We start from the raw sequence: 22968 nt of genomic DNA on the forward strand, positions 1-22968 counted from the left end.
CCATAGTAATGTTACTGTCCTTTTTGTAGCATGAATACATATACAATGTCGTTTGAAATTTGCACGCTAAGGTATAAAATTGCGTGTGCGTTTGCTGCAATAAGTACTCCCGTAGGGAATCCCGTCAGGGGGCGCTGAAACCAAGATGGAAGAACACGTGCGTGTTGTTTACATGTGTTGAGAAATAATAACACATATTTTTTGTCACTGTAAAGATGTATTTGTTGATGTTAAGGAAATTCTGTAGAAAGCAATCAAATGCTGAATTCATCTTGCATGCCATACAGTGATTTCTGTAACTGGCATTGGCATACGCCTGTCAAAGACCTGCATCACTGCCGGTTTCCGAGCTCATACATTTGCATTAATTCAATTGTCAGAGAATGACTCGTCGTGATATGACTGTAATACTGTTCAAAGCGACGTCAAACCCACCTCAATCACTCTTTTTGCCAGTTTTTGATAGGACTGCTTTTACATTTTCGTTCTTATATTGTTATGAGTAATAACCAACCACTTGTCTTTTGAAATGTTAAAGGGGCACTGATCTAACGCAATTCCCCGGGACTGGTTGTTGCCTTTGTTATTGTTTTTTCCCAGTGAGTACCCGGATGTATAGCAGAAATCTAGACTAGTTCGCGACCTCTGCTGCGCCATTCGTAAGCGCATTAGTCACTTGTATGGGTAGTAATAAGGGCGTATGGTCACATTGATCAACAAAATGAAATACAGTTTTCGAGATAATAAGGAAATGTAGGTATCTTTGTGGGTAGCATCGGTAATGGTGACGTAGTTTTGATAAGTCACTTGCTTGGTAATTTTGCGATTTTCGTTTACACTATTTTGACTTGCAACACAAAGTTTCACCTGAGCATTGCTTTTTGATAGTGTGTATATTTTTGTCAAAATGTGTAACATTTTAAAATTTATTAAACGCCTAAATATTCAGTTATTTAACAAAGTGACTGAAAAACATTTCCATCTGTATTATTATGATAACAAATTCCAAACATTTTAATGTTTAATGTCATCACCAAGAGACTGAAAATGTTACGTTGAAAAGTACATTTCTATGTTGTTTGGCTACTTATCCTACATAATAATCTGTTGTGATGTTTGTAGGCCCTTTTGATCGTCTTAATCAATCTGGACAGATTTTTTTAGTCAAAATGACTGAAATATTTACACATTTTATAAATTGCCTGAGAGAATTACATTTTACAAATTGACGGTAATATATACACGCTTACAAGGGAAAAGGCCTGTGAAAACGTCTATCGCGCATTGAAGAATTTCCCAACCAAGACGTAGAAAAACAAGGACGAATCGGTTCAATGCTACAGCAAATGAAGGAAAACAAAATGCAAATACCATAAGTACAACCTACCAAATTTATGTGTATAAATTTTAGGCAGCTTCCTTGTTCGAGGAATGTATCCGTGAATATCGACACAAAGGAACAATAGCCCACTCGTCTGCAGCTGTACAAAGAAACGTATTCGATGTCACGTGTCTCTGTAACAATCACATATTTTAAAAGATATATATCGTTTCTCAATTGATCACTTGGATTGTTTCGGGTGTTTCACATAGGTGTCAAGTCTCAAGGGTCAGCTGAGAAAGCCCACGTGACAACTATTTTCATAACGTCCACGGTTCCTAAAAAATCCATTGAGTGATAGATAACAATGATCAATCAATCAACGTATTATCAGTTAACCCTTTGAACAAAGTATGTTGTTTTTACATCGGCACTTCACGCAAGGATATGAGTGTATTCCCTTTGTTTCAGTAAACCTAGACGTGTAAACACTCACTTTTGACATATCCACTGTGCAGGATAACAGTGATTAATCAATCAACGTATTTTCTGTTAATCCTTTGATGACTAGGAACGATCCGTGGATTTACAAAAAAAAAGGAAATCAACTGATCATTCACCTCTTGCTGGTCTGCCACGTGCATATTACATAACACACATTTCACCTCACTTCAAACCTGGATTTAGATTGAATAATTACCCCAGACACAATAAATGCCAAATGGGAACCTTTGTCAGGTAATCTAAGTGGTGCTTCCACTAATTGTACCTGTAATAAATTCATTAACTGAGCATCAAGTGAATGACGACAAATACACAAGTGTAGGGTTATACCAGAAAACGTGGATGACAACAAGGGAGTAGTAATCGTATTATCGACGCAATCCGAAATCCGAAAATGCTTTCACTGCATGGATACTTTTTTTAGTGTTAAACTACAACCATCTGGGGTATTTCCAAATGACGACATCCGATGAGCTCCGCCGTTCTTTTTGTCTGTTAGTTTAGGCTGAAGAAATTAATTAACATGCGCCCTTTGTCGAAATCTTTTTAGATCACGGTTAACCAATCAGTGTTAATGCAAAAATGCGTAAAACAAATATTGCCTCCAGCCTCCAAGTTTATTTAGCTGTCGTTGCAGACGGTAGCCAGTCTCTGGTCACGCTCAGTTGCGTTGCGTATCATCCGGGTACTCGCGGGGAAAAAAACAATAACAAAGGCAACAACCAGTCCGGGGAATTGCGTTAGATCAGTGCCCCTTTAAAATGTGATTATGGGTAGTAGGTGTTTTACTATTTACACTGGTGATAAGCAATGCTAGAAGCTTGCATTGACAATTACTTGTTTGCTGAAAATGGCACGCTCATTCACAACCAGGCTAAGTCAATGAAGCATTCTTATATGTGATTGACTTTTGTCAAAATCTGTTGTGAAAATCACTGTGATCAATGGTGATCCATTCATCATGTTCATATATGCAAGACATATGAGCACTATTTGGGATCAGAATTTTAACAATTTAAACACATTAACTTTTTCTGAGAATAGAACATCTGAATGACAATGTCTTCATTAATGTGTGTTGTTGAAGAAGGTAGATATTCATCGGAGTGTGATCCTAGCAGGTTATTAGTGACAAAATACTGGCACACATCATTACTCACTTGATGTAGTTTACTCTTGTGTAGTTTACTTAATGATTGTGAGACAGCTCTTACCAATACATGCAAGTGCAATAGTATTCCCAACAATTAACCTATTGTATTTGTGACCTGATCAGATAGTGGAGCGGGACCTTCCAGCTGCCCTGGCACTGTTGAAGGACATCAAGGTGAAGGCTGGGGATGCTGTACAACATGTCTCTGCATTACTCCAGAGGGTTAAAGATGGAGAGTTTGACACTTCAAAAGTGAGTACTTTATAGGTTATACACTGTGTACACATACAGAATTACGCAAGCTTTCATCTAACAATTCCTCACCTTTATGTAACATAATCAACGTGGTAATGACACAAAGTAGAAGAGTGAAACTCTTCATGGAAATCATATTACATCAGCAAAATTATTAACATTTCCCCACCCTATTTCTGCCAAGGATCTTCACTCCGGACATATTGATAATATTGTGTTTATCGATGCTTCTGTACTTATCTTTCACCACCCTTGAGCAGAGGGCTAGCCAAGTGGTTAATGTGCTCACTTATCATGCCTATAGCCCAGGTTTGATTGCCCACATGGTTACAATGTGTGAAGCCCACTCTTGGTGCACCTGAATTGATATTGCAAGAATTTTCCTTAAAGTGGTGTAATGCCAAACTCACTCTCTCCACTCCTGCATTTATTTGATTGCGTGTCTGTTCTTTTTTAAACCGGGGCGGTCGGGTAGCCTAGTGGTTAAAGCGTTCGCTCGTCACGCCGAAAACCCGGGTTCGATTCCCGACATGGGTACAATGTGTGAAGCCCATTTCTGGTGTCCCCCCACCATGATATTGCTGGAATATTGCTAAAAGCGGCGAAAACCATACTCACTCACTCACTCACTTTTTTAAACCCTATGCCTGCCTCTTGAATCAAAGGGGCGGTCGGGTAGCCTAGTGGTTAAAGCGTTCGCTCGTCACGCTGAAGACCCGGGTTCGATTCCCGACATGGGTACAATGTGTGAAGCCCATTTCTGGTGTCCCCCCGCCGTGATATTGCTGGAATATTGCTAAAAGCGGCGTAAAACCATACTCACTCACTCACTTGAATCAAATATATAAGTTAGAGGGGATTTAACAGTTCCAGAATGAAATTTTCAAACTTTTAAACATGTTAAAATATAATGCAGAAATTATGTGTGTAAGTTGTGTTACATTGTGATAGAGGTTAAAGCACTCTGATTTTCAGGGGGTGAGCTTCCTGGAAGTGAAGTACCAGATGTTACTGAGTTACCTCACAAACCTGACCTTCGTGCTGTTGAAGAAGACATCAGGACAGTCAATAGAAAGGGATGCCAGCATAGAGAGGCTTGTGGAGATCAGAACGGTGAGACAAAAGTCATTTCAAGTAGAACCTTCCATCTCCATGGTCTAGTGGAGAGATTGTCTGCCTGGCGAGAGGAAGGTCAGTTGTTCGATCCCTGGCTGAGTCATTCCAAATGATGTTAAGATATGTTACCCTACCTCGAACTCATCGTCAAGGGGATGAAACAAGGACTGGTTGGCTCGGAGTCAGTATCAGTATCAGTGTGTCTAAGTGGGTATCCAGGTTAAGCTGTGGTATGGTATCTCAGTGGGTTAGCACTATAAAACCTGCATTAGTTGTGATTAGTACAAGCAGCCACACATGTGCATGCACGTCGCTATACAAGTGCAATAATCTTGAACGCAACGTTAAACCCTATTTCACCTCATCTCGTGACATACTCATATCGTGGCACAGATTACCGTGACCGTTCAGTGAATTGTGAATAGTTATGACCCAAATGTTCTTAAAATTACTTACAGCAAGAATCAAACTGTTTACTTGCTGGGGTAAACAAACTCTCCAAATTCTAACTTAAGAGATGAAGATCATGTTTTTTCAGATTGGATTACGTCAAGTACTTGATGCCTAGAAATTTCATTTTAAATATGCTGGAGGTTTGAAATATTAGATTTGTGTGTTGCATTCTTATCTGCTGACAGGTACTGGAGAAGATGAGACCCATTGATCAGAAGTTGAAGTATCAGGTGGATAAACTTATCAAAACAGCAACAACAGGAGCGTCAGGTCAGACAGAAATCATAGAAAAGATGATTTATTAAAGTTTGAATTTTTAAACTTATCCTATCTCACACTATGCATTTTTTCTTATTCTTTGATCTTGGTGTGGAAACGTTCTAGAACAAAGTTTCCAGCTTAAAAAAACACAGGTCGCTGGGGTCGTGTCGCTTTAGGATTTCAGTGGTGCGTGAACCATGATCACAGTGGTGATTTGGTGATGTATGGGGTGTGTTTGGGTGAGAATAAGAAGAATGCATAGTGTGAGATAGATAAGTATATAAATATACAATTTATTAGAAAATTTACAAATTTCACAAAATTTAACTGAATATTATTTTGTGATATCAAATAAGTCAGACAAAACATCTTTATCATGTTTATAGAATATGCATAATGTGTGCATCTTGTTATTCTTTCTGTTTGATTTTTCAGATGCAAATGATCCCCTCAGATTTAAAGCCAACCCACACAACCTCGTGAGCAAGGTGAGCATGAATGGCAGGTGCTTGATGTTTTATCTAGATGTGTACCTGTAACGACAGGTGTTCCAGTAATTTCCCATGACTTGGGACTCATGGTGAATGTGCTATCCATGTAGATGGCCTCAGCAGCTTGTAGGAGTTGCAGTTGTTCTAGTGTTGAGGATGCTGCTATCTTGTCCATCACAGCTGTGGGTATTGTCCTTATTAACCCCCTACCTCACTCTGAGAACTGGGTGTCTAATAAATGAGATATGACCATCATTAAGGAGCACAATAACTAATGATACATTTTCACAAAAAATATGAACAATTGGTATGGGTTTGTCAAAATTAAGTCATTTGTATGTATCGCAATACATTTGACTGAATTACAATGTATTGGTACTTTGATACCAGAAAGTACCCGATGCTCATATCTAGGATATATTACAGCAGAGACTTAATTTTAACCTGTAGCATCTTCCCATCATAGCACTGTCTGTATCTGTTGAAAGAACAGTTCCCTCAACTGAAATCCTGGGTAAGTGGCAACTAACGGGAACGGGTGGTCAGGCTTCCTGACTTGGTTGATGCATGTCATCATATCCCAATCGATGGGTCGATGCTCATGATATCAATCACTGGATTGTCTGGTCCAGACTCGATTATTTATAGACTGCCATCATACAGCTGGAATATTTTTGAGTGCTGTGATAAACAACAAACGAACAAACAAACAATACTGAAACCCTTGGTGATTATGGGGCAGAACAGAACCCAGTGCTAAAGGCTAGAGCTGGCTACAATGAGGATTGGGTGGCTGATATCTGTGACTAGGCTGATTGTCATCATGGCTCGATGGCATAGATTGTTGTTCATGGGTCAACCAATGTATTGCATGGCCTATTCTTGATTACTTGCAGGCTGCCATGGTGTAGTCATTCACAGTGGTATTTGTTGCATACATGTCCATCATTCCTTGTTCCCAGCTTGATGAAGAACAGTCAGAAAGTGACTCAGCAGACGAGGACAAGCCTAGCAAATCCAAGGCTTACGTTGCACCCAAACTGGCACCTGTTCACTACAGTGAGTTTTCATCAATTAATTGAATAATGATCATGATGGTAAGATTTCAACTGCTTACTGCAGGGCATTATAAGGTTGTCCTACTTAACATACCCCAATGTCGTGGATCGTTGCTCATGATATCAATCACTTGATTGTCTGCTCCAGACTCAGTTATTTAGTCATATAACTAGATTATTGCTGAGTTTGGCATTAAACAACAAACAATCAAACAATCAATCCAAGGTGTTGGGGTCAACAGAATGCCTTTTCACAGGGCACCTGTTGTTCTTCAGCAGTGATCACTCCAATAACTTACGATTGTTGTATCAGTACAAACAGAACTCTGATTGTAGGTATTAGAATCAACTTGCAGCCCTTGTAGTGACTTTCCTCTTTTTGCTGAATCAGCTTTATGTTGTCTGGCTTGTTACAGCTGGAGACGAGACCGCCCTAGATCGACAGCAGCGCCAGACAGAGCGAGCCATGAAGAGAGCTCTCAGTAGCAATATGCTGCGGGACCTAAAGGACCAGTACTATGATGGGCCAGAGGAAGTGAAGGTAGTGTATTCATTTTGAAATTAAGAGTAACATCATGTATTATTGCATTAAGTCCAAAGCCCTGTTCACAAATCTAGTGTAGTCACTTCTCTGTACTTTATCTTTGTTATCATAACCTTTATACTTTATCTTTGTAGTTATAACTCTTACACTTTCTCATTGTAGTCATAACTCTATACTTTATCATTGGCTGTGGACATACACTATGATCCTAATGAGAAATGAAAACCAGAACAAAGCCTTTGATAGGAATTTAATATTTAGGACAACATGAAGATATGTAGGATACTTCTTGCCCTGGGGCGGTCGGATAGCCTGATGGTTAAAGCGTTGGCTCGTCACATCAAAGACCCGAGTTCGATTCCCGACATGGGTACAATTTATGAAGCCCATTTCTGGTGTCCCCCGCCGTGATATTCCTGGAATATTGCTAAAAGCGGCGTAAAACCATTCTCACTCACTTACTCACTTCTTGACCCTTCCTCAGGTGAATATCTTTAAAAAGTTTCAGGTCTTTATGGAAACAAGAATGTTAAGGGATCTCAAAATTGCAGCAGAAATTTACTAAACTATGGTTATAATGAACTCGAAGAGACCACTAATTTTAGTTCGTTATAACCGTAGTTCGTTACAAGCATATGTACAACATATATACTCCAAATGGACTGGACAAGAAACAGCTTGTTATAAATGTTCGTTATAAATGTAGTTTACTGATACTGAGTTTTAGAGATTGTTTTGTTGTCCTGTATGCATCTGACTACTTATACATATTTACTAGACACAAGGAATGAATGAACCATGTTGCCAGCTTTGTCTGTCATCTCTGTTTGTGCTGGAGATGAACTGCAATCTGTTTCACAATGTATTTCTAAAGGTAAACATGGTACTAGGTGCTCTGGATTGGTTGTTGATTTCAGGAGTCTACAGACCTCCACAGAATGTCAGAAAACAAGAAGGCAAAGGAAAGGCTGGAGTAAGTAGCATGCAGTTATTGTCCTCTAGCGGAAATTTTGAAAAACGAAATAACCTGGGTCTGCATATATATTTTTTTCATGAAGATGGTGCAGGCAAATTAGTCTTTTTGACACCCTTGTCTTTTGATATCGGCAAGCCTTGGAGTTTTAAACTTTTATAAACTTGTGTTGATACATATTTGATAAAAAAGACACGAGGGTGAGATTCTATTTGTCATCCAAAATCACTTTTCCAACTTAGTCAGTTTGTAAACAGTAGTAACGGGTGTCTTGGTCTGTGATGCAGTTTCATCATAGTGATATCTCCTAGGATGATCTCACCCAAGTCATATCTCCCATGGAAGCCTGTTTTTTATGATAAAACTGTGACTTACAAGTGTGGAATCTGATTTTCTTGTCTAAAACAGAAATAAAAGCTTTATGGTATGCATTAACTGTGTTGGATGGTCTGAGAAGTAAGAGTATTGTTTTAGTTTCTACATGATCCGATGAGGACTTTATATCCACTACTCTTTGTTAAGACGATGTGATGACATTATGGATTTTGTATTGTACAAGTGGCATGATTAGTGGATCAATACTATAGGAACACAAGACTACTGGAGAAAAAGGTTTACCAGTAATAGTACCAGTTCAATAGCCTGTATTTGTCAGGACCGCCTCCGTGGTCTAATGGTAGAGCGTCCGCCCAGAGAGCGGAAGGTCCGGGATTCGATCCCCAGCTGTGTCATACCAAAAGACGTTAAAAGATGGTACTTGTTGTTACCCTGTCTGGCGCTCGGCATTAAGGGGCTAAAACAAGGACTGGTCGGCTGGGAGTCAGTATACTGTGTCTGAGTGGGGTATTCATGTTAAACTGTGGCATGGTATCTCAGTGTGCTAGCACTATAAATCGGCATCAGTCTGGACTAGTACAAGCAGCCACACACACACACATACACATGCATGCACGTTGCTATATAAGTGCAATAATCTTGGACGCGACGTTAAACCCCATTTCACCTCACCTCACCTGTACTTCTCACGAGAGTTGGGAACCTTGAATATGCTGGTCAAGCTCTGTGACGTGATCATGTTTTCAAATCCTGGTTTGCCTTGTTGATTATTCACAGGCTTCATATTGCTGACTGACACAACAACATTCACTAACCTTCTAAAAAAACTTATGATAGAGGGAGCATGGGTGGCCCAGTCGTCTAAGGCGCCGCGATTCGCTGTGCAGAGTTGCGTCCAGAGTTGCCAGAAAACTATGATTGTGGGTTCGAATCCCAGTTCGCCCTGATTATGTTTCTTGGTTTGTCAGCACCATACCCGTGCTTGTGGGTTTCACCGAAGTGGTAAACGTCTGAGACCTGCATCACTTCGGGCTTTCCTCACACATTAAGCTGACACGCCGCGATATAACTGGAATACTGTTAAAAGCGGCGTTAAACTCAACTCACTCACTCACTCTTAGAGCTAATTTTTATGCATTATTTTGATATTTTGTTATGTTATTTTGTGTGGTTTTTTTCAGGTATGAGGAAGCTAATTTCTTGAGGTTACCAATGACAAAGAAGGAGAAGGTATGTATATGTTACAGAACTCATTGGACATTTAAAACTTTGTACTGCAGTTTTTCTACATTCACATTCTGCAAACTTAATGAAATATGGTGAAATATGTCCCATTTCATGGTGATAAATAGCCAGGATGCTTTCTGAGCCATCCAATCAAATTATGCATGTGTGAGATTCTGTGGGAAGTTATTGCTACACATGCCATAAAGTAAATGAATAAAGTTTACTTACTTATTCCTTTTCAAAATGTAAGGCAGACTAAACATGTGGTTTATGTAGATGATGTCTGTATAACTGGTTGTTATTTTCTCCAGGCGGCCATGAAGAGTGTACAGACAATGTCGACATTGAATCGGCTCACAGACTTCGACGACATTAGCGCCCTGGCTGGGGGCGAGGGACGAAAGTCAACCCAGGTAAGGAACTTGAGTCTAATAGTACAAAGTGGCATGCATCATATTTGGACTAAAATTACATCAAATCAAACTTCATTGCCTGTGAAGGATTCTTCATACATGGTAACAGTAACAATATGAAATGTTAGGAAGACTTTTTGATGAACTTTGAGCAAATTTGAACATGACAATACTTACAAAGCTGTCAAGAGAAAAAGGAATATGGAGTGGCTATATAGACATGATATGGACACCATGATAAGTGATGATGAGCCAAACATCCAATAAAAGCTGTTTCAGCTCTGATTTAAATGAAATATGCTAAACAAACAAAACAAACATTTTTAAAATCTTCAAATTTAACATTTTGTGAAAGATATCTGCAGTCATCTGAAAAAAACTGGATGACACTGATATAAAAAATGGGGATAGGGTTATTCCAGTATTGGTAGTAAATTTCTGATATATAGTTGCGTTGGGAATGGAAAAGATGAACAATTTATTTTCGTTTGAAATATAAAAAATGTGTAACTTTTTCTGAACATCAATTTAGCTACATAATCATGATAATCCTTTCTACACGTCTACCAGTAATTTAGCAATATGATCACGTCGTTTCACTGCTAAAGAAATAGCTGACATTAGTTCGGAACTAATGAATGATACAGCAGAGAACACCAATATATGAAAATAAGTGCTTTGTATCTGTTGCAAGTTCAGTGATCCCTCACTACAACGCTACCTTCAGGGTCCAAATAGTTGATGAGCGTTATAGATGATCAGCAGTTGAACCAAGGTCGAGTCAAAGGGGGTAGATCACCAACAAAACAGTATACATGTTCTACCTACCTAACACAATCTGTGTTGCATGTTTCAGAGTTTAAAAAAAGATTAGAATAGAAGTTGTTTATGATTCATAGTGTAAAAAAAGATAAATTGAGTATTATGAAAAAACACATCGTTTCCCTTCAGTGAAATCAGGTGAATAAACAGGTATAACAAACATGGTCAATAAAAATATGAAATTTGATATAAAACATCACTAGACATGTAATTGTGAACAAGTCACCAGGTTTTTTGCATGTTCCAAATGCAAGAAATATGATCAGTAAAACATGTATGACGATGACCTTGAATTTATGCAACACGTTGAAGTAGAAAGGGAGTGATGTTGAATGGTGTCTGTCTGATTTATCTGAGGAAGTTTATTGTGATATTTGGGGGCACGGGTGGCCCAGTCGTCTAAGGCGCCGCGATTTGCTGTGCAGAGTTGCGTCCCTTGGGCACGCCAGAAACCTATGATTGTGGGTTCAAATCCCGGTTCGCCCCGATTATGTTTCTAGGTTTGTCAGCACCATGCCCGTACTCGTGGGTTTCACTGAAGTGGTAAACGTCTAAGACCTGCATCACTTCGGGCTTTCCTCCCACATTAAGCTGACACGCCACAATATAACTGGAATACTGTTAAAAGCGGCATTAAACCCAACTCACTCACTCACTCACTATTGTGATATTTACCGATAGCTTGAGCTAGTAAGGTCTGTCTGTAATATTTTTATCACTACATGTATTCACATTTCTCTTGTAGGGTGGCAAGAAAAGGAAAGGTTCTATGGTAAGTAGCACCGCACAGCAAACACAAGGGTGGATGTGAGATGAGTTCTTACTTGACACAGGGGCCAGGTTGGCCGAGTCATCTAAGGCGCCGCGATTAGCTGTGCAGAGTTGCGTCCCTTGGGCGCGCCAGAAACCTATGATTGTGGGTTCGAATCCTGTTTTGCCTCGATTATGTATCTAGGTTTGTCAGCACCATACCCGTGCTCGTGGGTTTCACGGAAGTGGTAAACGTCTGAGACCTGCATCACTTCGGGCTTTCCTCCCACATTAAGCTGACATGCTGCGATATAACTGGAAAACGGTTAAAAGCGGCATTAAACCGAACTCACTCACTCTTACTTGACACTATGAACAGAGGACTAAAACTACTGCTTGGATGTGTAAAATAATAACTTGATCAATACTGAAAATGAAATGTCACTTGTGTACTCAATATACAGGCATTGCTTTACTAATACTTGTTTTATTTTGTTACAGGGTAAAAAGGGAAAGCAGAAAGGTAAGCGTACAGCGAAGCTTTCAGTATCTTAGTCAACACATCATGATGTTTTTATAGGACACTGGGCCCTGTTTCATAAAACGATCTTAGTGCTAAGATGATCACAACTCCCATACCTTAACATAGACCTTCGACAGCTGAGCACTACGATGGCTTTGTGGAACGGGGCCCTGTTGGTTATATAATGGGACAGTGAGATAATTCAGAAGAGTGAGAAAGTGAGTGAGCGAGCAGCTTAACACCATTTTGAACTGCAGATGCAGGTATGTTATGGCTAGTCTAATGTTGGAGGAGGTGACCCATGAAGATCCGGGTTAAAATAGGTCTTCATGCTTGTCGTAAGAGGCGACTATCGGGATCAGGTGGTCAGGCTCGCTGACTTGGTTGATGCATGTCATCCTATCCAAATTGCGTGGATCGATGCTCATGATGGCAATCACTGTATTGTCTGGTCCAGACTGGATTATTTACAAACTGCAGTCATATAGCTGTAATATTGCTGAGTGCTGAATTAAACAACAAAAAGGTAATCAAACAAGCAATGTTGGAGGAAAGATGTTAATATTATCTTAGTCATTTACCCCTATCTGGAACCCTCATGTATGGGTATGGTGCTGACAAAGTATCATAATCAGAACTAATATGGGACTCGACAGCACTATCGGCAAGGCCTGGTGCCACAACTCTGCACATGAATTGCAGCGACTTAGGTCACCTATGCCCCCAATATTTCCTTGGGAAAGAATAACTATGTATAAATGTTTGTGTGAGCATGATTGTCTGGTGTATAAAGTTTAACCAATCATCATTGTAAACCCGTCTCTGTAGAAGTACTTTGGTTTGTTCCAGGCTCCAAGAAGAGACAGCGGCGCCACTGAACCTCAGAGTTTCCGGGGTGACTGTGATTTGTATATTAAACACATAAACACAATGTCAGTTTGTTGTCATCACTACATCCTTCAAACCTCTGAACTGAATTTTACATATTTAGAATAGATTCACAAAACAAATATACATAGTATGCATATTCAGGTGGAGTCACCAGAGGGAAACCCTGTCAGGAAACCCAGGTCTCTGGATGATAACGGTTATTGAATACTGACATAAATTTACACAAACCCAAAATATTAATCAGTGTGAGATAACCATGAACAATTCCGTCTGTCGCTTTCTCAGATTTATTTTAAAACATTTCAATTTGCTATTTGTTCTTGAATGTCCAGGCAGCCTCTCGGCCATGGCCTTAGCAGGGTGATCAAGTGGCCATGGCCTTAGCAGGGTAATCAAGTGGTTAAAGCGTTCACTCGTCATGCCTACAGCCTTGGTTTGATTCTCCACATGGGTACAAAGTGAGGCACATTTCTGGTCTCTTGATATGGCTGGCATAGTGGCCAAAGTGGCACAACATCCCTACCCACTCACAGCCAGGTTGCTTTGGCACATCAGTGTCAATGTATATATGCCGTTTGGGATGTGCAAAGAAAGAAAGGGCGCTGCTTAGCATATTTCCAAGAGTATGTTTCTAACTGTGGCAGAATAGTTAACATGTAGTCTTTAGGGTTCCAGTTACAACAGACAGCCCTGTCATGGCAGAAATGATACAGACTTTATGGGAGACCCCTCTCTCGGTGACATGACACGTGTCACGCCCACCATCCCTACTTATACCCCAAGAGTGAGTGAGTTGGGTTTAACGCCACTTTTGAAAGTATTCCAGTTATATCACGGCGTGTCAGCTTAATGTGGGAGGAAAGCCCAAAGTGGTGCACGTCTCAGACGTTTATCAGTTTGGTGAAACCTACGAGCATGGGTATGGTGCTGACAAACCTAGAAACATAATCGGGCGAGCTGGGATTCGAACCCACAATCAGGTTTCTGGCGTGCCCAAGGGACACAGCTCTTGCACAGCGAATCGCAGCGCCTTAGATGACTGCCCCCTTTATACCCCAAGAGGCAGAGGGGGTTAGCCAGTGATTAAAGCATTTGCTCGTCAAGCCAAATGCCCAGGTTCGATTCCCCACATGGATACAATTTGTTTCTTATTTGTGTTAAACAACAAACACTCATTAGTTTTATTGTTTGTTGTTTAACATCGCACTCCATTAATATTCCAGCCGTATGATGGTGGTCTGTAAATAATCAAGTCTGGACTAGACAGTCCTAGGATTGACATCATGAGCATCGATCTGTGCAATTGGGATATGCTCATATGACATGCATCAACTAAGCCAGCAAGCCTGACCACCTGATCGCCTCTTAGGACAAGATTGGGTTGCCGAAGACCAATTCTATCCTGGATCTTCATGGGTCACATGGATACAAAGTTTATGAAGCCCATTTCTGGTGTCCCCACTACTGTGATATTGCTAAAATGTGGGGTAAAACCATCCTCATTCACTTGTACTCTAACATAACTTAAGAAAACAAGGTGCTCAAAGTGAAGCCCTTTCCCTCTCCATTCTCAACATAGTCTCTATCAGAAGTGTTTGACTTGTGTTGGGCCCGACTTGGCCCGGTATGTCAAAATCAACTTTAACACACAGATGTATCATCAAATGTGTTTACATCTATAGACTAGTACTGTATTAGATCTACCTATATACAACTTTATAATGTCGAGTTTGTTACTGGCCGTATCCTCAAAGGGGGTTGACGTAGTGTAAAATTATTGTCCCTCTGAGAGGATATCGTAAGTCCATGTCATTCAAAGAATATTTCTGCCTACTACTCTTTTAAACTGAGAATATTTGTATTTTTACTTGTGGCTAACTTTGCATACAATCGCCAGTTGCTGAAGGGATGATGTATATCCTACTGGGGTCCATGCAGGTAGCAAAGGTACTGTAAGTCCCCATGGTCCCCAGTATGGTGATCTACCTTCAGTGGCTGGCGATCTATAGCCCGCTTTTATCTTGTATCGTTATGTAGAGTGCTAGTCTATTTTATGATTCCGTACTAGTTTTATATCTTTTTCTGTGATAAATCTAGTTACTTTGCTGTCCTTCGTTGACAAATCTTTATATAAGTTTCAATATATGTATTATGTTTAACTATTCATAGTCACGATATGGCTCAAATATTGCTGATGTGACTTAAAATGTTAACTCACTCACTCACTCAATTTATAATGTCACAGTACATCGCATTGAAAGAAAACTGATCGTTTACACAAGGGTAAATTCTCATCTATCAAAAATATACAATTTTGTATATTTGATAGATCCAAAAATATACATAGGCCTGAACCAGAGAATTGGCCCTCATGTGTTTCACAATATTGGCGCTGGCAGGGTGAATGGCATCACAGCGCAACGCTACATTGACCAGATCCTGAGACCTTACATCGTTCCCTACTTCGCACGTCACCAGAACCACGTGTTCCAGCACAACATCCAAACCATGCCATGGCCGGCTATGAGCCCCACACGGCCAGGCTCACCAGGAACTTCCTGCACCAGCACAACATCCAAACCATGCCATGGCCGGCCATGACCCCGATTTAAACCCGATCGAGCACCTGTGGGATGAAATACAGAGACGGCTGAACCAGGTGGTACCAACACCAAGAACTCGTGCTGATCTGAAGGCATCTTTCGTCAGGGTGTGGGCACAGGTGCCTATGGCCTTCGTGAACCGCTTGCTACACTCCATGTACCGTAGGTGTATGGCTGTGTTGAACCCCTAGGGAGGGCATACGAGGTACTGACATTTCCCACCCCACCATTTCCATGTGTGTGATCGGCCCAAAGCAAGAACTTGCAAGAACGTTCCATGGACTGTGGTCAATGTGCATGCAAAACATGAACTGTCTCAGACTTATCATAATTGACCTCTCTGTCGCTTTGTGAATAAACCATATTTCACAGTCACACAGTACTCGCGTTTCTTTTGCGGTTCAGTATATAATGTGCAACTGAGGCAATCTCATTTAAACCATCACATATCTGTCCCTTGGCAACACATCTTATATTTTCCGAGTATCTCTATGAATTTACGGTTTCCACCCAATACGTCGAATTTCTGAAATTAAAATGTTTCAATTTGTAGAAAAAAATTGTCTGGGTTTGTCCCGATCGGTCGAATATATGCTACCACACAACCATGACTACTCACTAATTAAGGGGTGAACGGATGGTAGCAGTAAACAGATGAGGAGATTAAGCTTATATGATTTAAAATGAAAACACAAAATATATGTTGATCATGTGGCAAACCTTTTTGGTGTGTGGTGACATTTGTGAATGAAATTTGAGACTGAAACTATGATGTATTTATTGAACATGAAGAACGAGTGTTTTAATTAATAAAGATCATTGATGAACGAAGATCACTTGATAAATATTTATGTTGGTGTATGGATGTTAACATGACTATTGTTAACGTTTTTATGAATAAAGATCATTGATGAATGAAGATTACTTGATAAATATTTATATTAATGATTATTTATTATGTTTGTGTATGTATGTTAATGTGGCTATTGTAAACGTTTTTTATGAATAAAGATCATGAAAATTGTTAGAATCATTAAGAGAAACTAAATGTTTGATAATGTATATATATATATTTGATAAATTATATAATTTAGTTTGACCGAGGCATTGATTATAAAGGTGTTTATGAGTGAAGTTTAGTAAAAATAATAGTTTTCAAGTTGCTCGTATGCCCGGAATGTATACGTGGTACGGGTGATTTGACAAGGTTGGATGCTAAACAGCTGTAGATGCAGATAAGGACATTGACGTCTTATATTTCTTTGCCTCACTCTATCAGACCAGCACCATGAGAGATGCGGGTCCTGTCCGATATCCGTTATCGGGTTGACCCTTGGCAGTCTAAAGACAATGGAACGTGGTCGTTAGTTGTAATATTCCCTTACTGCACAATTTCCATTTCTTAATATGTAGCATTTAACGTGATAAAATATTTGTCAAACTTTGTCCATTTCCCCATGTTAATTGATCTAGTTCCATCTGTATATATATCCTGGGAGTCAATGTAAGTCTTATCGAAATCATGGTGGTATGTTTATGGTTCAAATGACAGGAAACACAGTCAAGTTCCTGTCACCACTTGGCAATGATGGGAGTTCTTTTTCCCTTGTGTAGAAGTGCGTGGAGTCATCCCACAGATGACATCCTTACATTGTCAGCTTGCTGACGGTTAAACCTCTTTGGTCATGTGGACAAGGCGTCCGACCTCTGATCAGAAGGTCCGTGGTTCGAATCCCATCACGGCCTCGGACATTTTACAGTGGCGCCCAACGTGGGGCTGAGCATGGTCATATTAAATTTGAGCAAAATAAGCCTCAGTACCCTACTATGCGGCCCGGAACGTGGCTTCTGTTGACGGGGGAGTATGTAGCAGGGCGTGGGGTCATCCCACAGATGACATCCTTACCGTGTCAGCCTGCTGACAGGGTTAACCACTTTGGTCATGTGGACAAGGCGTCCGACCTCTGATCAGAAGGTCCGTGGTTCGATTCCCTTCACGAGACTCGGAAATTTTATGGCCGCTAACAATTTTACGAAAAAAACTATTGCCAGCTGGATTGGAAGCCACGAAGTTCGCGCTGATGGCGAACTCATGTTGTCTTCTGTCACAACATGGAAGACATCATGTGGAAAGAGCAAGGACATATTTTCCTAATATGTTATTCTATACACTGAACTACGTTTGGTAGCTCTTACTTAAGTGACTCCCTTCTCGATCAGGGCTAAGTTCGCTCATAATCGGCCCATGAGCATGGGCAAGTAATATTTAGGTGATCGATAAGCGCGAGATTCTCGTGCGAAGTGCACATGGAACGTGTTTCACGTGCACCATGCAGGTGTGATCACACGTGTCCGACAGTTCTTGGCAATCTTTTTATACATTATTATCAAAACAAGGTTGCTTAAACACGTGAGTTGCTTGGGCTTTTGAATGAACGCAGACCTTGGTTGAAACAGGATAGACCACTCAGGCCCGATTCGTTTAATCCTCCCCTCGAGGTTTAACTGACGAATTCAACAGTAAACCTTGGATCCGAGTGGTCTATCCTATACATACAGTATACTCCCCCTAAAAAACACACACGTTTGAAACTGCATGTTCATGACATGGAAGCGCTCTTGACCCCCGCTCAGCGTGTTGAGGTGACTCCTCAAGCGAAGCAGCTTGGATCCTACACTGCTAAAACCAAACGCCGGTCTGGCAGAAAAAGAGCCCTCTCCGAAACAGCTATTGAAGTAGAGGTAATGTTTTATAAGATGGAAATATTGTCGTCCTTAACGGCAAGTGCAAGTAAAATAACGCCGTTCAAAGCAGTAAAAAATGTATTCTTGCATATTTCCATTATTCATTGCAGAGTATAACACGAATACCCCGTTCACATGTACCTCTATACATTTGTGTGTATATTTGCATGTGCAAATATACATACATGAGTACAACATGTGAACGCGTTTACTCATGTGTGTATATTTACACCAGGAGCAAATTTGCATCGTGTCTGGAGCAGGTGCAAATATGTTGTAATGTGAACGTTTATGTCAACGTAAGAGGATGATCTGGTTAATATCTGTTCTTTAGCCAACACCAAACAAATTGTCAACAGTTGCCAACTTGTATGCATATGTACAGAATAGAGCGGACGGTGTTATCTTTTGGTTTCTTTTGGTTAAAACTTTGTGTACAAATTAAATCAGACACGTTGCTTCACGCGGAAACGTTCGGTGAAGTAACTCTGTTCTCATTTAACTTTGATTGGAAAACAATCTGTTTTGTGTTGAAAGTCGTGAACAGACTGACGAATATGTGTGCCTTACACAATTTACATACTTTATTTACACACCTAAGATGCTTTTCATGTGAACGCAGAGTACATATACATATACGTACGTATGTATAGTTACACATATGTAAAATTACTTACGTTAGTAAATGTTGTGCATGTGAACGGGGTATTAGATAATCTATCACATCTGTGCGACCCGTGAAGATCCGGGGTAGAATAGGTCTTCAGCAACCCATGCTTGTCGTAAGACTTACTAAGAGGCGACTAACGGGATCGGGTGGTCAGGTTCGCTTACTTGGTTGATACATGTCATCAATCCCAATTGCGTGGGTCGGTGCTCATGACGTCAATCACTGGATTGTCAGGTCCAGACTTGATTACTTACTGACCGCTGTCATATTGCTGTAATATTGCTGAGTGTGGCGTTAAACAACAAACAAACAGACAAACATCTGTGCGGAGACCATCTATTTTATGGTCTCTGATCTGTGTAAACAATGGAGAATATCGCCAGTTCTTCATGGGGTTATTTGGGGGTTGAATGAGCGAGTGAGAGTGATGGTCTGCCCATAAGAGGGGTTAAACAAAATTCTTGGGTGATTGTGTTGACGAAAACAAAATGTGGGAAAATGGGCCCTGTCCGCAAGTAACGAATCATATGTTGTTGTGAAGACTAAAATGTTAAACACATCTGAGACATACTTTTGTTCTTGCTTATGTCATGTCATGGACATGTCTGATAATTTCATATTTCATATTTCAAGATTATTTGATTTATTTTTTTATAAATAATCCCAGAGGGAGAATTAAGGGCCATCTTCATCTTCCTTTTAAAAATCGCAGAAAGTATGTAAAAATCATGGAATCTCTAAGCACCTGCCGCAATTACAACACCGCTTAGACATGTTGTTGACAACCAATCAGTGAACAGGCTCGCTGACAAACAAACATTAGACAGCAGGTCTATTTTGACCAGATTGTAGATTTTGAAGAGACTTAAATACAATGTATATTTGTAATGCAAACTTTATTCTCCTCATACCGGCTAGACACTAGATTTGTTTGTTTATACTAATATATGATACTGCCTTAAAATGTGTCCAGCTCGGCAGTGAGTGTTGATCTCTGGAATGTCTGGAAAGTTATATTTCATGACAAGATCCTTCAACATAAATATACTTTCTTCATGTTGCACTGGAGTACACATACATGAACACAATAGGCTAATTTGTAACATGGCAGAAAGATTTCGGCGTCATCGCAGTGACAACCTCTGATCCGCCGCCGATTCTCGAGGACAACTCGACAACGCCACAGACAGTGTCTACACACAAGAGGAAGAAGTATCGTCGCCACAGCCATGCTGGGAAGATGGAGACACTGGCGTTGACGGAGGAACAAAAGAGTCCTGCCAAAACCACCCTACACCAGAGCCCCTCCTCCACACACAAACCAGAGCGCACAGTTGGGTCAGGCAGGGTTTACGGGTAATTATGTTAATTCAAGTTTGTGTTTGTTTGTTTGTTTGTTTGTTTGTTTGTTGTTTATCGCCGCACTCAGCAATATTCCAGCTATATGACGGCGGTATGTAAATAATCGAGTCTGGACCAGACAATTCAGTGATTGACATGAGCATCGATCCAGGCTATTGGTGAGTGGGTTTGATTTAACGCCGCTTTTAACAGTATTCCAGTGATATCACGGCGTGTCAGATTAATGTGGGAGGAAAGCCCGACGTGACGCAGGTCTCAGACGTTTACCACTTCGGTGAAACCCACGAGCACGGGTATGGTGCTGACAAACCTTAAAACATAACCGGGATTCGAACCCACAATCATAGATTTTTGGCGTGCCAATGGACGCAACTCTGCACAGCGAATCGCAGCGCCTTAGACAACTGGGCCACCCCTGCCCCCCTCCAAGCTATTTGTATACGATGACATGCATCAACCAAGTCAGCGGGCCTGATATATTTCGCATATATTCGCCATTTACGCCAAGCATATTCGCCATTTACGCAAAGCATTGGTTGCTGAATACCTATTCTACCCCGGATTCACGTTTGTGAAGAAACAATCGTTTTTATTGTATAACAAAGAAATAAAGGCAAGTGAATGATGCCTGGGTTTCAAATCAAAGTGTGGCTGAAATGATTTCCATAAGCAGTAACTTGCCTGACGTTTACCAACTTGACCAATCGTTTTGATCGGTTGGTGATTTCAAACTCACGAACGAGAGAGAATTTTTATGCTAGATTAGTGATAAGAGATCTAGAGGAGATGGTCATGCCGACGCGGTGGCGAAAGGGTCCAGGGTAAAAATCATAATAGAAAGGAGATATAATTCCCTGGACAGTCGAGGATGGAATCAGTGGATAAATGAAATGAGGTAGCCTTGCGATTCCCACAAACTTCATACGTGTTTTATCTTACATATACTTCAGAGTGTTATATAACCCGTGAAGATCCGGTTAGAATTGTTCTTCAGCAACCCATTACTTTTTTCCTGATGCCGAGACTAGACTTACCTTTTTAATCTACATTGGTTTAGTGTTCATGTATACATATATGGATATATATGTATATTTTACAGTCATGATACAGGAATATCTATCAGACAACAAACGCGACCAACATCTAGTCTCTAAAATGAATCAATCTCATTAAATCAGATGTTAGTTCTCGCTGTTGTTTAATGAAATTGTGAAATGAACATATCGTACAGAAAAAAAGAGTTTTATCTATCTTAAGAAAAATATAATGAAAAGGAGCCCAGGGATACTGCAGTAATCTAGACTTGCCAAACATTATAGACTTGCATGGGCTATATTTGATATATTTGTCACAGGGTCTGTAAGAGAGACTATACAAACCCTTGTCGTAAGAGGCGTTGACAGGATCGGGTGGTCAGGCTCGCTGACTTGGTTGATTCATGTCATTGTATCCCAACAGCGTAGATAGATGCACATGATGTCAATCACTTGATTGTCTGGTTCATACTCGATCATTTTCAGACCACCGCCATGTAGCTGAATATGGCGTCAATCAATAATCACACGTGTTGTAACTTATACGTACCTCTCTTCCAGGAAGCACACCGAAGACAAGATAGTAGTGTATGTTTGGGAGCGGAGGGATCTGGAGCTCCCCCTCTCAGGGAATCAGCTCCAGGAATACGCCAGGCAGGTCGTGGGCGGCAACTTCAAGGCTTCTAAGTCATGGCTGAGGAGATTTCTCGCCCGGAATGAGCTGACCCTCCCTGGATCACTAGAAGATAGCGAGTGACTTTAACACCGCGAACAGTACTTTAAAGCACACGTGGAAAACCCGAGGTATCACAGGTCGAAGACAGTTTGATGAAACTCGTGAGCACGGGTATGCATTCGTGACCAACTAGTGTTATTCCGGGACAAGCCGAGTCTTCTTGCAGGTTACGGAAAGGGGCGAGTGGTGACGAATGCACCTGTATGGTGCTGCTTGGCCATGGGTCCTGAACATGGCGGATCTAATTCGAACTCGCGAGAAGCGGAATCCGGCATGGGTACATTTACGAGAATATTGAATGTGGGTTCAAGTTATCCTCAACCCAGCCTCCCCTTAAACTCATGTTGTTCGGCGATGGTTTAATTTGTGTTGTGTTGACGACCAGTGTGATGCTCTGTCTTGTAATATGAATACTATACCCCGGGGAAATAATCAAGCATCACTCCTTTATTTATCACCCCTTTATGGGGTTGGGGGGGGGGGGGTGTTATTCGTCAATCATTACGCAACGAGTTGACAGTTCTTGTAACTATGGCCGTTTGCGCTTAGACGGAACCCAGTCGCAAAAGGGCCACGAGTCAAGACAGACAGATTTATTCGGTAATGTGGGCCATATGGCCTATATTACAATGTCAGTACAATATAACTTTAGTCACGTTTTTCTAGATTTAAATATCTTATACAGGTATACAGAAGTCAGTTTTATTACACTGACATTTTTGCAGTT

General features: G+C 40.6%; 2 protein-coding genes across 2 annotated transcripts; both read left to right on the forward strand.

Annotated features, from left to right (window-relative positions):
- The first annotated feature begins 120 nt into the window (after positions 1–120).
- Positions 121–13131, forward strand: LOC124112854 (neuroguidin-like). The gene is made up of 13 exons (XM_046473013.2): positions 121–157; positions 3102–3230; positions 4209–4346; positions 4988–5072; positions 5499–5551; positions 6517–6613; positions 7029–7153; positions 8074–8129; positions 9647–9695; positions 10004–10105; positions 11673–11699; positions 12179–12200; positions 13050–13131. The coding sequence occupies exons 1-13, from the start codon at positions 146–148 to the stop codon at positions 13076–13078; spliced, it is 924 nt and encodes a 307-aa protein (XP_046328969.1). The 5' UTR covers positions 121–145; the 3' UTR covers positions 13079–13131.
- A 4945-nt stretch (positions 13132–18076) lies between these two features.
- LOC124112831 lies at positions 18077–22658 on the forward strand. The gene is made up of 3 exons (XM_046472992.2): positions 18077–18436; positions 20221–20465; positions 22067–22658. Exons 1-3 carry the CDS (start codon positions 18302–18304, stop codon positions 22260–22262), a joined length of 576 nt encoding a protein of 191 aa, XP_046328948.2. The 5' UTR covers positions 18077–18301; the 3' UTR covers positions 22263–22658.
- Positions 22659–22968: the final 310 nt, after the last annotated feature.

Source organism: Haliotis rufescens, unplaced genomic scaffold (genome assembly GCF_023055435.1).
Source record: "Haliotis rufescens isolate VD_foot unplaced genomic scaffold, xgHalRufe1.0.p SCAF_19, whole genome shotgun sequence".
Lineage (NCBI taxonomy): Eukaryota > Metazoa > Mollusca > Gastropoda > Lepetellida > Haliotidae > Haliotis > Haliotis rufescens.

Excerpts from the sequence above, each read along its gene's own strand:
- LOC124112854 (XM_046473013.2), top strand. Across the intron at positions 6,614-7,028 it reads ACTGGCACCTGTTCACTACA|CTGGAGACGAGACCGCCCTA; the intron begins GTGAGTTTTCAT and ends GGCTTGTTACAG. Across the intron at positions 8,130-9,646 it reads AAGGCAAAGGAAAGGCTGGA|GTATGAGGAAGCTAATTTCT; the intron begins GTAAGTAGCATG and ends GGTTTTTTTCAG.
- LOC124112831 (XM_046472992.2), top strand. The coding sequence starts at position 18,302 with ATGGAAGCGCTCTTGACCCCCGCTCAGCGTGTTGAGGTGACTCCTCAA. Across the intron at positions 18,437-20,220 it reads AAACAGCTATTGAAGTAGAG|AAAGATTTCGGCGTCATCGC; the intron begins GTAATGTTTTAT and ends GTAACATGGCAG. Across the intron at positions 20,466-22,066 it reads GGGTCAGGCAGGGTTTACGG|GAAGCACACCGAAGACAAGA; the intron begins GTAATTATGTTA and ends CCTCTCTTCCAG.